Source organism: Anarhichas minor, unplaced genomic scaffold, assembly GCF_050575085.1.
Source record: "Anarhichas minor isolate MPS153535 unplaced genomic scaffold, ASM5057508v1 ptg000043l, whole genome shotgun sequence".
In the NCBI taxonomy this organism is placed as follows: domain Eukaryota; kingdom Metazoa; phylum Chordata; class Actinopteri; order Perciformes; family Anarhichadidae; genus Anarhichas; species Anarhichas minor.
Genome location: NW_027466489.1, coordinates 1,494,860 through 1,507,617, shown reverse-complemented (window position 1 = coordinate 1,507,617; position 12,758 = coordinate 1,494,860). Strand labels below are relative to the sequence as shown.

At 39.0% G+C, this 12,758-nt stretch overlaps 2 protein-coding genes across 2 annotated transcripts; both read left to right on the top strand.

Annotated features, from left to right (window-relative positions):
- Positions 1 to 1,633: 1,633 nt before the first annotated feature.
- On the top strand, positions 1,634 to 6,103 carry rhebl1 (Ras homolog, mTORC1 binding like 1). Its single transcript, XM_076110597.1, has 8 exons — positions 1,634 to 2,050; positions 2,778 to 2,849; positions 2,960 to 3,027; positions 3,418 to 3,500; positions 3,902 to 3,958; positions 4,060 to 4,107; positions 4,243 to 4,324; positions 4,420 to 6,103. The coding sequence occupies exons 1-8, from the start codon at positions 1,999 to 2,001 to the stop codon at positions 4,510 to 4,512; spliced, it is 555 nt and encodes a 184-aa protein (XP_075966712.1). The 5' UTR covers positions 1,634 to 1,998; the 3' UTR covers positions 4,513 to 6,103.
- Positions 6,104 to 7,040: 937 nt separating this feature from the next.
- Positions 7,041 to 12,733, top strand: prkag1 (protein kinase, AMP-activated, gamma 1 non-catalytic subunit). Its single transcript, XM_076110396.1, has 13 exons — positions 7,041 to 7,199; positions 8,070 to 8,121; positions 8,204 to 8,304; positions 8,397 to 8,478; positions 8,569 to 8,627; positions 8,816 to 8,861; positions 8,957 to 9,011; positions 9,286 to 9,412; positions 9,626 to 9,791; positions 9,896 to 9,933; positions 10,560 to 10,706; positions 10,927 to 11,026; positions 11,184 to 12,733. The coding sequence occupies exons 1-13, from the start codon at positions 7,191 to 7,193 to the stop codon at positions 11,192 to 11,194; spliced, it is 993 nt and encodes a 330-aa protein (XP_075966511.1). The 5' UTR covers positions 7,041 to 7,190; the 3' UTR covers positions 11,195 to 12,733.
- Positions 12,734 to 12,758: the final 25 nt, after the last annotated feature.

The window sequence follows — 12,758 nt, the reverse complement described above, 5'->3', positions numbered from 1 at the left end:
GTGTATGGGTGGACTTAAAAGCATTTACTGACTTAAACCAAGTACTCTTGATTTCATAAACAAGAGGTAGGTGAATGTATATTACTGATACATTTTTTTTCTTTGGTCTTATTTAATTACTTGAGTTGGCTAAGAAAACTCCATTTCACATGGTTCCAAGTCGAGAACTAACACAATATACTAAGCCATGGTACTTTTAAGAAATTGTGTTCACAAATAAGCATGCTCCTCTTGCTCTTTCACTTTTATCACCAAAAGAGATTTAAATCACATTTCCTTTAATACATGTTGGCGCAATAGGAAAATAGAATGACGTAAACAGATATACAATATATGCGTATTTGGTAGTATTTGTCTTCCGGGTAGACGGCAGGTCAGATAAGGACAGTATACAGAAGACATTGGCCCAATCCCAATGTCCCCCCCTAAAGCCTCAAACCCTGAACCCTCAAGGACTTACTGACGTCACCTGGTTAGTGGTTGAGTGTGAGGCCAAATCCCAATGTCCCCCCTTACGGACTCACGGACTTTGAGGCGCGCTCCCGCGAAGTCCGTGAGGGTTTAGGGATGTCCTACTGTCAAATCATCAGTGTTTGAGGCTCTCTTGCAGACATTTTGAGCCCTTTATGAACCCTTTCCCTAAATCAGCATGGTATGCTGACTTAGCCTAAGGCAATTACCCACAAATCATTGCAATGTGACGTTAAACACGAGGTAACCAGTGGACACATGGAGACTTAAAAAAAAAAAAGGTAAACAAAGAGGACTGCTCACGGGTGTTCAGCCTCTCATATTAAATTTACTCAGAAACATCAAGGGTTAAAGATGGAACAAAAAATAAACATGAAATCAGAAGATATTTATTTATTTATTCATCAAATATTTGATTTTGCCATTGAAGCTGTTTTGACAAAAACGAGTAAATAGATTATATGAATTACCTCTCATCTTGTGAGGAAAGAGCCTGAAGACGTTCAAATCAGGAAGTACAAAGTATAAAATAAATACACACAATTATACATCATATTTTTTTTCGTTTTCATGGTAACATGATATGTTGCAGCAAAGTGCTGTCCCATTCCTATTCACACCATTTCAAGCCCTCACAGTCTCTCACACTCACCCACTTACCAGGTGACGTCAGTAAGTCCTTGAGGGTTCAGGGTTTGAGGGTTTAGGGGGGACATTGGGATTGGGCCATCCCTAAACCCTCACGGACTTCGCGGGAGCGCGCCTCAAAGTCCGTGAGTCCGTAAGGGAGGGGGGGGGGCATTGGGCCATTAAGCTATTTAACTTCTTACACACTAATCCTAACAGCATCTTCTCAGATGGGTTTTCTGGGATCAAAATCTGTTCAGATGACGCTGTGACTGAATATCTGTCTGGATTATTTTTAATCACATTACATTTACCTAAACTTCCCTCTTCCATACTGTTGTCTACTGAATCAATGGAAACCCAGACTTGTTGATATGAAGGACCCTGGTGATTGTGGCCTGAAAGTCGCTCTGGAACAGTCCGACAGAAACAAGCTGGCACGAGCAAAGAGTGACCTCTGCTGTACACATGGTCCAGAACGCACGTCCGTGTCAGTTATGACGTATCCCCTGGTTTTACGACGGTGTGCTTACACAACACAGCATGACAGTTTCCGTCACTTTGACTTGCAAATCGTAACCGCGTTGAGCGAGCGTTTTATTTTCGTTTTTCAATTTGAACGTCAATTTCATAATTTCAAACTGCCGATCGATATCGATTACGATATCAGATACAGGACGATATATATATTTTTTATTTTTTTAGATAAGTACAAGTTGTACTTAAACTCTTAAACTTCCAGCGCGAGGCCCAGCAGAGAGCTCGAGCGGGGCAGCTCTGAAAAGTTTGTTGTTGTCACGTGATGTGAGACGAATGTGGCGATAAAAGTTTGCTTACAGAGTAAAAGTAGGTGGCGTACTTTAAATAGTGTAAAACATCTTGAAGACAACATTTACCAGAATGCCTCAACCGAAACATCGAAAGATTGCCGTTATAGGTTACAGATCAGTCGGTGAGTAAACACGAGCTCGTGCACAGCTAATGTGAGTCAGCTAGCATGCTAACAGCTAACGTCCTGGCTTTGTTTTCCTCTTCGCTCTCTCACACTTACACCAGTAACGCTGTATTGCCCGTGTTCGTGTGTCTTTGTGCTACGTGTGTTTGACGACCAGTCGATTACTAACTTACACGTAAACCAACTATGTTGTTGTGAAGCTAAAGTCTCCTGTTACTAACGTTGAGTTAGTTGTAACGTGTACTGGGTAAACGCATTTAGCGCTGACGTCCTGTTGTGGAGCCAAATGGTGCTTGTCGAAACTAGTAGTCTAGCATGTTTAAACAAAAGTACAGAGTTTAAGGAAGTGTGATATATATGTGCAACCATATTCGACCTCATTCGAAGTTAATACCACTCGTTATGAACTTAAATTATATGAGCGATCAGATTATGTGTTAGCTGTATTACATGTATCTGTACTGCCGTTCAGTTTATATTATACTTATCACACAATTGTATGTTCTCTGATTGTATCACATAGTTGATCCTCTGGCGTCACAGAATTTGGAAGCTCACATATTTCAGTAGACCATAATCACATTGTGTCTAAATACTACAGCGGCCACATCTTTGATGATGCCTTTACCATGTGTTACCAGTGCTACGTAGAGGATTGTTATAAAGAACAAGTATTACAAAATGGTAGTTCAACAACCCTGTTCTGTTTCTTTGCCCTGCACAGGAAAGTCATCTCTTACAATACAGTTTGTGGAAGGACAGTTTGTTGACTCCTATGACCCCACCATCGAAAACAGTATGTTGGATTAGATTGTTTATAAAGATGTTGCAGCCAAAACAAAGTCACACAGCTTTTCGCTTAATGTAAAGAAATGTTTCCTAAAACTAGTTCATCCCTCTCCTCAGCCTTTAACAAACTGGTCAACGTGAATGGTCAAGACTTCAATCTTCAACTGGTTGATACAGCTGGACAAGTAAGTTGTTCATTTAGTACCATCATATCTGACACGCGCACTAAACGCTTGGTTTTAAATCAACACTTGATCTAATCTGAACTGATCTGTTAAACCCTAATATTTAACCTTAGGATAAATCCTTGGTTTGTTTAGTTAGCGTTAAGCAAAACCCAATTTCGCGTTTGTCAGACAGTTAATGTGACAAGTCAGCGTTATCTGCTTAGCTGTAGCTGTAACTGTGCTATCTTAGGCTGGAATAATGGTGTGTACTCTGATGTCAGATTGACAAGTTGTCTATTTTAATTGAAAGTGTTTATTCTAGAGGCTATAGTCTTGTATGTCTGACTCCATTTAATGTTGTGTTTGGTAATAGTCACACCCAATAAGATGTCTCCCCTCTGTCTGTAGGATGAGTACTCCATTTTTCACCAATCCCACTCAATGGACATCCATGGTTATGTCCTCGTCTATTCAGTGACTTCCAATAAAAGGTAAGTGGGTGGTTGTGTTTTCACATCTGTATGAATAATGAGGCACACGCTGTTAAAGTCTTAATACACTATATTAGGGAGACAACATTATATGTGTTTTAAAATTGATGCCAGCATTGTGGTCTAACTTACAGACTTCATAATACAAACCACAAAGATTTACAAGGGTTAGACCTGCTGTTGTTTACATATGCCAGCAGTGTAATTTCTAATGGCATATAATTGCCAGATAAATACGTTTATAATGTTCCATTTGTTGTAGTTTTGGATTTGTATTCAACTTCATTGTGTGCCTGTTTGCCCATTGCTTAAACAAAATATTCCAAAGTGTTAGTAAGTAACATGCAGGCTAGACTTACACACCGACTACTCTTCTCACCGCAGTGTCTGTCTTTGTTCAGTTTTGAAGTTGTGCAGAATCTACATGACAAGCTGCTAGACATGGTCGGAAAGATTCAGTAAGTTTAGTTGAATCCTTAAAATTCAATGCTTCCAAAATTCTCTCTTTTTTGTTGTGTGACAAGTGTTTTTGTAACTATTTCTTCATTATTATTTTTAGGGTCCCAACTGTTCTTGTTGGGAACAAAAAAGATCTCCACATGGAAAGGTAATCAAGACTATTGAAAGTTTTTAGAGTATAAACCACTTTATGTCCGAACCAACAATGCATTGCCTGTGTAGCCAAATATAACACGAAAGGTGTTTTCTGTAAGTGAACTTTCGGTTACATTTTTTTTTCCAGAGTTATCAAGCCAGACGAGGGAAAGATTCTTGCTGATTCCTGGGGCGCTGCGTTCATGGAGTCCTCCGCCAAGGAGAACGAGGTAATGCCGGAGGTCTCTTTGAATACCAACTATATACCAACAATATTCATTCTGACACACATTCACACTCTGATGACAATATTCTTGAAATGCAGACTGCTGTGGAGGTTTTCAAGCGGATCATTTTGGAGATGGAGAAAGCTGATGGGAATGGTCCCCCAGAGGAGAAGAAGTGCGCTGTGATGTAAAGAAGTCTGTCCCAGGACATCGGAAAAGCTCATTTGCTGAAGACAGGAGCCACAACGTCACCAGCTTGCCAATCGTGATCTCGCCGACACCCAAGACACCGCAGTGGAACTTTTCTGCTCAAATGTGATATCTTATTGATTTACATAGCAAGGCGACAGTTGATAAACTATCCCACTAATTGTAACCTACGGCCAGACGTTTCTAAGAGCAACATTCATCTTTGTTTTAGACAAAGAATAACAGTCGGTGAACACTTTCTTTAAATATCGAAACGTTATCTATATTTTGGCAAAATCTGGACTTTTCAACCAACTGCTCAGAAAACATAATAATATTGCCAAACACATTGGTCCCAATTAATTACATCTTCTTCTTTTTTTGTGAACATGCATTAATAACTACATAACTCTTTTGAGTAGCTGAGTTAATGTACATGTAGGGCTGGTTAACTTTATTAAGGACTGGTATTATTTCGACAGTGATGGAGAGTCAAAGTTCACATTGCTTTAAATGTGGTGTTAAAATGTCGGTTTCTCTCACAAATGGTGGATTTCCTTTTTAACACCCTCAAATGAGATTTCACACAAGAGGTTTCACTGGTTTGACGGTTCTTCTCACTGTCATTTTTTTTTATCAACTCCTCTTCAGGTACCTTTTCGCCAATGAACTTCTGAACTGCGTCTTCACGATGTAGGAATCTATTTGTAAATCTAACGACTCACATTTTAAGCTCTTCTGCTAAGCAGATTAGACTAATCCTCTATGTTTCTATGGTTAAACTTCTCCTTATTGACTGTAATAAAGATGTTGTCTTATGGACAACCCTCAGAGAAATTTAGTATAGATTGAAATAGATCTTTGATATTTACCACTTATGGCCTTTTTTATACAATAAAAATAGAACCTTGGGAAATGGTTTGATACTATTGGTTATATTTTGCGTGGTGCAGGTTTGCTCTCCAGTTTCCTGAGTATATTCTTAAAAATGCGTAATAATTATGAACATTGTTGAGTTGCAATTTTTAAATTGCATTTAAACACTGCCCAAAACCATTTAAGTGGCTGGAGGCTACAGAGTTACATTAGTCATCTTTGAGCTCATGGCTTTGATGTGATGGTTTATGCAGGCTTGACAGAACCAAGCCAGGAAGGCATGCAGTCCATTTAATTCATATTGTGGATTTGCATGATCACTGTCACAAGCTTGAGATCCTTAATGACTTTTCCTTAGATCCTGTAGCCTTACAAAGACACAATGTGGGTTTCCCCTCATAATCCTCATGTTGTACCTGTAGTGGGTAGTTGTAACCTTTTTATCACATGCTTTGCTGAGTAAGTAGTTGATTGATTGATGATGGTTGAACAGAAGCTGGTGATGCTGTGTCTGGTGCCTTACATTTCCTCAAACTCCCTCATCTGCTTCCCTTTAGGGCTCAAGGTGTTCTTTATGGTTATTTTTCTCCTTCTGTTGACTTGATACCATGGTGGTGGTGTGCACCTGAACACCAATATGCCCTTGTGGGTCGATGTTAAATTCAGAAATCTTGCTGTAAACAGTTTTGTATATAAATAAATCTGTTACTCATTTGATGTGCTGATTTTGTCTGTTATTTAGGTAGCTAAAAATCAACAAAAAGCAAGGTCACCCACAGTATATTGCTGCATAGGCTGATGTACTACGATAACTTCCCATTGGAATTCAACACATTACTGTGAAGAAATATAGACACACAGCATCATAATAAGGGTTTACTTTATGGTCTACTTCGGACATTAAATTGTGGTGCAAACCAGATGAGGAATAATTTTATTATTGCTTACAGACATTTACTGATGGCTCAAAATGATCATGGAGGAACGTGAGTTTATATCACACTATTTCAAATTAATTTACAGAATAGAACCACAAATGATCAGTCTGTACAGCGAAGATGATGGCAGCGATTGTTTGTTTTCAGTATGGAAGAAGTGACACCAGACAGGGTGGCAGGTTTTAATTCTGCAGTAGTTCCTTTAAGTTTATAAACTATCAGTCAGTCAGTGAAGATCTAATGTTTATTTTTAAATTAAAAGTAAATTCACAAGTATGTGCGTATTGTAATATATCTGGAAATGCTGGACACGTAGCCTATACGCACTGTGTCAAATATAATGAAAGAGTAAATCGCAACAATGGGTGAGAGAAGCCGCCTGACAATGGAATTCGGAACAAATGGAGATAAGGTGTGCGGAAGTCAGGGGTAATATATCTCTTAACAGTTCACTTCACATTATAGGGAAACATCCAACCGGTTTGTGTGATCATTGTCAGGTGCCAGAAACTGTAGAGCATGATGTGCTGGTTAGTTGCAGGAGATGTGAATCACAGAGAAATGACATGTTGGAAGAAAGGAAAAGACTAGGGATAACAGGAGCAGGAGTAAAGAACATAATAGTGGGCAAGGCAGAAGATGCTTGGTCAGCTTCTTTAAGAGAGTTAACTAACTCCAGAAGATGGCGGTAGTGCAACGCTTAGGGTGCAAGCTGCCGCTAAAACCAAAGACGAAGAAGAACGACTAATCAGCCATTCAAGTTGCTCATTGCGAGGAGTAGCGGAAGACCTGTGTGGTTTTGGCAAGATCCTACCTGCCAACTGTCAACGGACCCGGCTACAGAAAGGCAACACAGCGAATGAAACATGGAGTGTGTAAGTTATCTAGCTGACTTAATCATGTACAGATAATTAGCTTTCTAACAAACCCTCTCCACCTGAGTTAAGTTAACTAACATAACTTCCCGTAGCATGCTAAGGATAGCAGCTAACTAGCTAAGCTAATTATTGGCAAAGTAGTTCTGAGGCTAGCTCACTTCTTAGTAACGGCTGTCAACCGTCAAGAAGCCACATATTCTAACCCGTCTAACTGGTCTCAGCCCCGGTGTCGGTGTCCACTAATTCGTCCAGACGGTGTGTCACATAACGTCAAAACCTCACCACGGTGACGTTAGGTCAACAGACAGTCGGTAGACAGTGACGCTAGCTAGCGTGTTGCTAATGCTTTGCTAAAGTTAATGTTATTTGGTTAAAAATGACGTTGTCCAATGTCCTCATAACTTAAACAGCGTCGACACCCTGTGTTGGTTTTTCCCAACCAGGATTCATTAAATTATATCAATATTTATATATTTATAATAGCTACAGCTTTACAACTAAAGTCATGTTTTAAAAAGCTTTTATTCCTTGTTGTTTAGCTTGTTGACTGCAGTATACGCGTGTGCACTTAATGCGCGCTATGTGTGTCCGATATCCTGGTAATGCAGTTGATCAGTTGCTAGTAAAGACCATTATCCTAACCGTGAGCATTATAACTAAATTGTACATTAACGAAACAATGTCAAAGGTTGTTCCTAACTGCTGATCATGCACATTTTAAATGATCAGTGCCTCTGCCCAAAACCCTGCTGGAATCATTTGCTAAACTATGGATTATTTAGACTTGTTATGCAGGCTTTTGAATAACAGCCTTTGCCTTGTTGCCCAGACAATCTAAATTTTAATGACCTTTTATTACATTTCAAGATTCCAGTGATTATTGATGATCTTGAGGGCAAGAAGGACCCAGTCATAGAGGGTAAGAACTTATATAAATCTCAGAAATAGTGCTATTTCAAAACAGCGATCAATTCATGAAATAATCTCTGTCATTGCTTCAGACCCAGAGCACAATGTGTACACCAGGTTTATGAAGTCCCACGGGTGTTATGACCTCGTACCTACCAGCTCCAAACTGGTTGTGTTTGATACCTCACTTCAGGTAAAACAAAAGCTTTGAAACAAAAAAAAACAACGAGATCTATCTCTCAGTAGCTACTTTAGACTGAAACTTTGGTGTGATTCATTTCACAGGTCAAGAAGGCGTTCTTTGCTCTCGTCTCTAATGGGGTAAGGGCAGCGCCTCTGTGGGACAGCAAGAAGCAGTGTTTTGTTGGTGAGGGCCGTTTTCATTTGGCACACTTTCACTCTGTGTAAGACGAAATAAATAGAGGACTGACTTGATTCTCCTCATGCATCTCCGCAGGTATGCTGACCATCACAGACTTTATTAATATTCTACATCGCTACTACAAATCTCCATTGGTAAGATGAAGTGTAACATTTAAATCTCAAAGTTGAATTTACGGATTTTTGTATTGTCATAGTTAGGATTTTAACATCACATGCTGCTGAATGTGTCCTTGCAAGTTTCCTATTTGTATCAAGAGCTTGTTTTCTTTCTTAAGTTCTTCCAAAATGTGTCAACACTTTTTCTCTTTGTTATCTTTCAGGTACAGATATACGAATTGGAAGAACACAAAATTGAAACATGGAGAGGTGAACAAGTTGTATTAATATGTAACGTACTTCTTTTCATCAACTCTTGTAATCTTGAAGGTCTTGACATTATTGTCTGTCTTTGTTTATAATAGAGTTGTACCTTCAAGACTCTTTTAAGCCCTTGGTCAGCATATCTCCCAATGCTAGGTAAGTAGTTTTTTTTTAGATTAATGCTTGGTTTGACTGGAGTACTTCCAGACTTCTGCATTTTGTTGTTGGTGTCAAACTTCAGATCCAAACCTTTTGTTGTCTAAATACAGAGATTTTGTTTCTACCATAATATTTATCGTACAAGCTAACATTACTAAGTAACTATATCTTCGTTATTTTACCGTTCACTTGTTTTATTCTTACCTCACAACATGCTGTGTCCAAAATAACGTGATTAACTTGGTCCTCTCGGACATTCTGTGTGTCACAGTTTGTATGATGCAGTAGCGTCTCTGCTGAAGAATAAGATCCACAGACTGCCTGTAATCGACCCGCTGACGGGGAACACGCTCTATATTCTCACACACAAGAGGATCCTCAAGTTCCTGAAGCTTTTTGTAAGTCCCAGCGCTACTCCTACATTGAATACTTTTAATTATTTTCAGTGTTTGAGTCTAATAGTAACACGGCAGACGTCTAGTACAGAGTAAAGACAACTAGCTGCAGTTAAACAAAATGGGAAATTCTGAAACTCTTTTTTTACAAAGACATCCATTCCCCTACAGTTTTAACAAAGTGTTGTTTGCACAATCTCTTGTTATTGTTCTCAGATATCCGAGATGCCAAAACCCTCGTTCTTGAGAGAAACCATAGAGGACCTGAACATCGGAACTTTCCAGAACATAGCAGTGGTCCGCACAGACACACCGCTGTACACGGCGCTGGGTATTTTTGTTGAGCAGCGAGTGTCGGCGCTCCCCGTTGTTGATGACAAAGGTACGTGGGCGGGTTCAAATTACACCCTTGTTGATTTTGCATTAATGATCAGAGACCGCTTGAATTTCATTTGTTTGTGTATTGATGTGCTGCCTCTCTTGTAGGTCGAGTGGTGGATATATACTCAAAATTTGATGTCATAGTAAGTTGTTATCCGTCTTTCACCTTTTTGGTGTTATTAGCACAAAGTGGAAGATGCCCAGGATGCTTTATTTAACCAACAGTCCAAAACCCCAAAATATACAGTTCACGATCAGATGTGACAAAGAAAAGCATCACATTTTAGAAGTTTTAGACAGCAAATATATTTAGCTTGAAAATGATTAATCTATTATCAAAATACTTAATAGTTGATTTTCTGTTTTATCAATTAATGAAGAAATCATTGCTGCTCTAATATTGAGATTACAGTAATATGACAACATTTATAGCAAGAGATGATAGACCTTTTTAAAATGTTTTCTAGCAAAGTAATTATGGGTAGTGTTGACGAGTCAACAAGCAAAACACGTTTTATGGGAAATTCAAATTGACCATAATTTTGCTTCAATGTAATTATCTCAACTTGTTAGGTTTTAATTCACTGGATCTGCCTGAAACGGATATTATGTGATTGTTTTACCTACATCTCTTTTATTTAGCCTAATATATCTACTGCGTCACCATAAATATCAATATTGGGGTAAAGGATTCCTTCATATCACTCAGCCTGTTATGCCATTTAAGATAAGGAAACATTTTTTTACCGTAAGGCTTGTGTTTATACAGAACCTGGCAGCAGAGAAGACGTATAACAACCTGGATCTGACGGTGACCAAAGCGCTGCAGCACCGCTCGCAGTACTTTGAAGGAGTGCTGACCTGCCACAGGCACGAGACTCTGGAGGCCATCATCAACAGACTGGTGGACGCCGAGGTGAGAGCTGGACGTCGTTATGCGTCACCAAGTAGCCGTCGCTTGTGGTTTGCCCCCTGTTGTTTTTGGTTATCGCTGTCCAGTTTGAAATGAACTAGTCTTTTGATAAACAATGTTTTATCCTTATCAGTTACTCTATGCGTTCTTCTTGCCATAGAAACAACAGCACTATTTTACGGAGGTAGAAGTAATTTAAATGGTCCTCCGGTGTTTCCCTCAGGTGCACAGGCTGGTGGTGGTGGACGAGCAGGATGTGGTGAAGGGAATTGTCTCCCTTTCAGATATTCTCCAGGCGCTCGTGTTGACTGATGGAGAAGAGGGTTAGTACAATCGTGTAACTGTCGTAAGATTTTAATTAGCAACAATAGCTTATAAATACAGGAAGTATTAAAGTAGTATTGAAAGCAGTGTAATCATTCAGACATTTTTCTAAATATGTTCATGTTAAACTAAGCGATTTGATTTTTCTGTCCATAGGCACAGCTTGAGGAAGTGACCCTGATGAGGAACGGCTCCACATTTTAAAGATGACTGCAAAGGGAGAAAGAACAGGCATGTAAGAGGGTCATTTTGACAGTACATTGAAGTATCCTCACTCCTCTCCTGTAATCAGACTTCCTATATTCACACATGAAGACTCCCTGCAGACATGTGAAGCTTTATTAATGCAGCAATATAAAATTGTAGTAGCACAGACATACAGAAGCTCTTGCAAATTGAGTTCCAAGCTACAGGAGGCGGAGCCAACAGACCTCTGAAGAGGAGTGGCAGCCTCTCAGGATGACCAGGCATCATTCCCACCTCTGTGCTGGTTGATTCATGTACAGTAGAGGACCATTGATCACGGCTTGATCACAAGTGTTTTCCCCATTAGTGTAAATTGTAATCAGTAACAAGATACAGGAAAACTGATTTACCTGTGTTGCCTTCTGTTGGCAGCATTTCATTATTTTAACGAGGCTGAACTCTAGATGCACACACAGCCTGTGTGAGAGTCATTTTAAACAGTGTAACTTTGTCTGATGGTGCGAGTCGTTGTTCTGACTCGTTCTTTGTACATATAAATAGTATGACGTGTTCCGGCTTCCAGCTAGTTTGATTATTTGAATGCAGGCGGGGGATTGATTTCTTCATCATTTCTATTCTCAACTACCAATCTGCAAAGAAGATATTCATGGTCATAAGGTTCCAGAGTTATTTATCTGTATGTGTCATACATAATGTACATATACAGTACATGCATACAAAAACTATCTACATGCTACTATAAATGAATGTATATTATAAATATGATCTAGCCAAATTCTAACACTAGATATTGAAGATGGCAAACAGTCTGCTCTGGTCAGTTTAGATTTCAAATAAAAATGCCTGATCATGGTCTCACTAAATGTTTTTAATAAGACAGGACTTATTGCTTCAAAAGAAATTATAGATTATAATTTAAGCCAGTAAAAAAAAACAACAATCAAATCAAGTTACTGCAGTCACTGTTTAATCTGACAGCATCGATGGATCTGCTGTTAGCTCACCGTTCATTGTGCTGCGTCCTGTCTGAAGGCACAACCTCTGGATATTTATGGGTTTTATGTTTTACCGTTTCGTCTGTGTTGTCAAGTATAACTAACGTTTAATGCACATTTTACTATTTTTCTGGCTGTTTTGTATTGGCGTTAAAGGAAATTGCTTATTCAATGCAGCAAGATCTCATCAGTTTCTGGAAAAGTGGTCCATTTGAAAACAATTGCTTGTTTACTGATTTCTACCTTCTTGGTGTGTGATGTCAGTGATGAACATCAAGTGCATTTATTCAGCAGTTGTCTGTTCATTGTGTTTAAGGGACTCAATCAAAATCACTCAATACCAGCATTTCCTTTCCATTTCCTTAGAGGATGGGCCGTGGACATGTTAAACTTCCTGTTTTGGTATATTTACAATGGAAGGTGTACAGCTGTATGTAAATGCACAGATTTTGTAGTTATCTGGATTGAAAGGATGAGCAATAAAGTTTCTGAGTTTATTTTAAACGGCATTATTGTTTAATGTATAGCG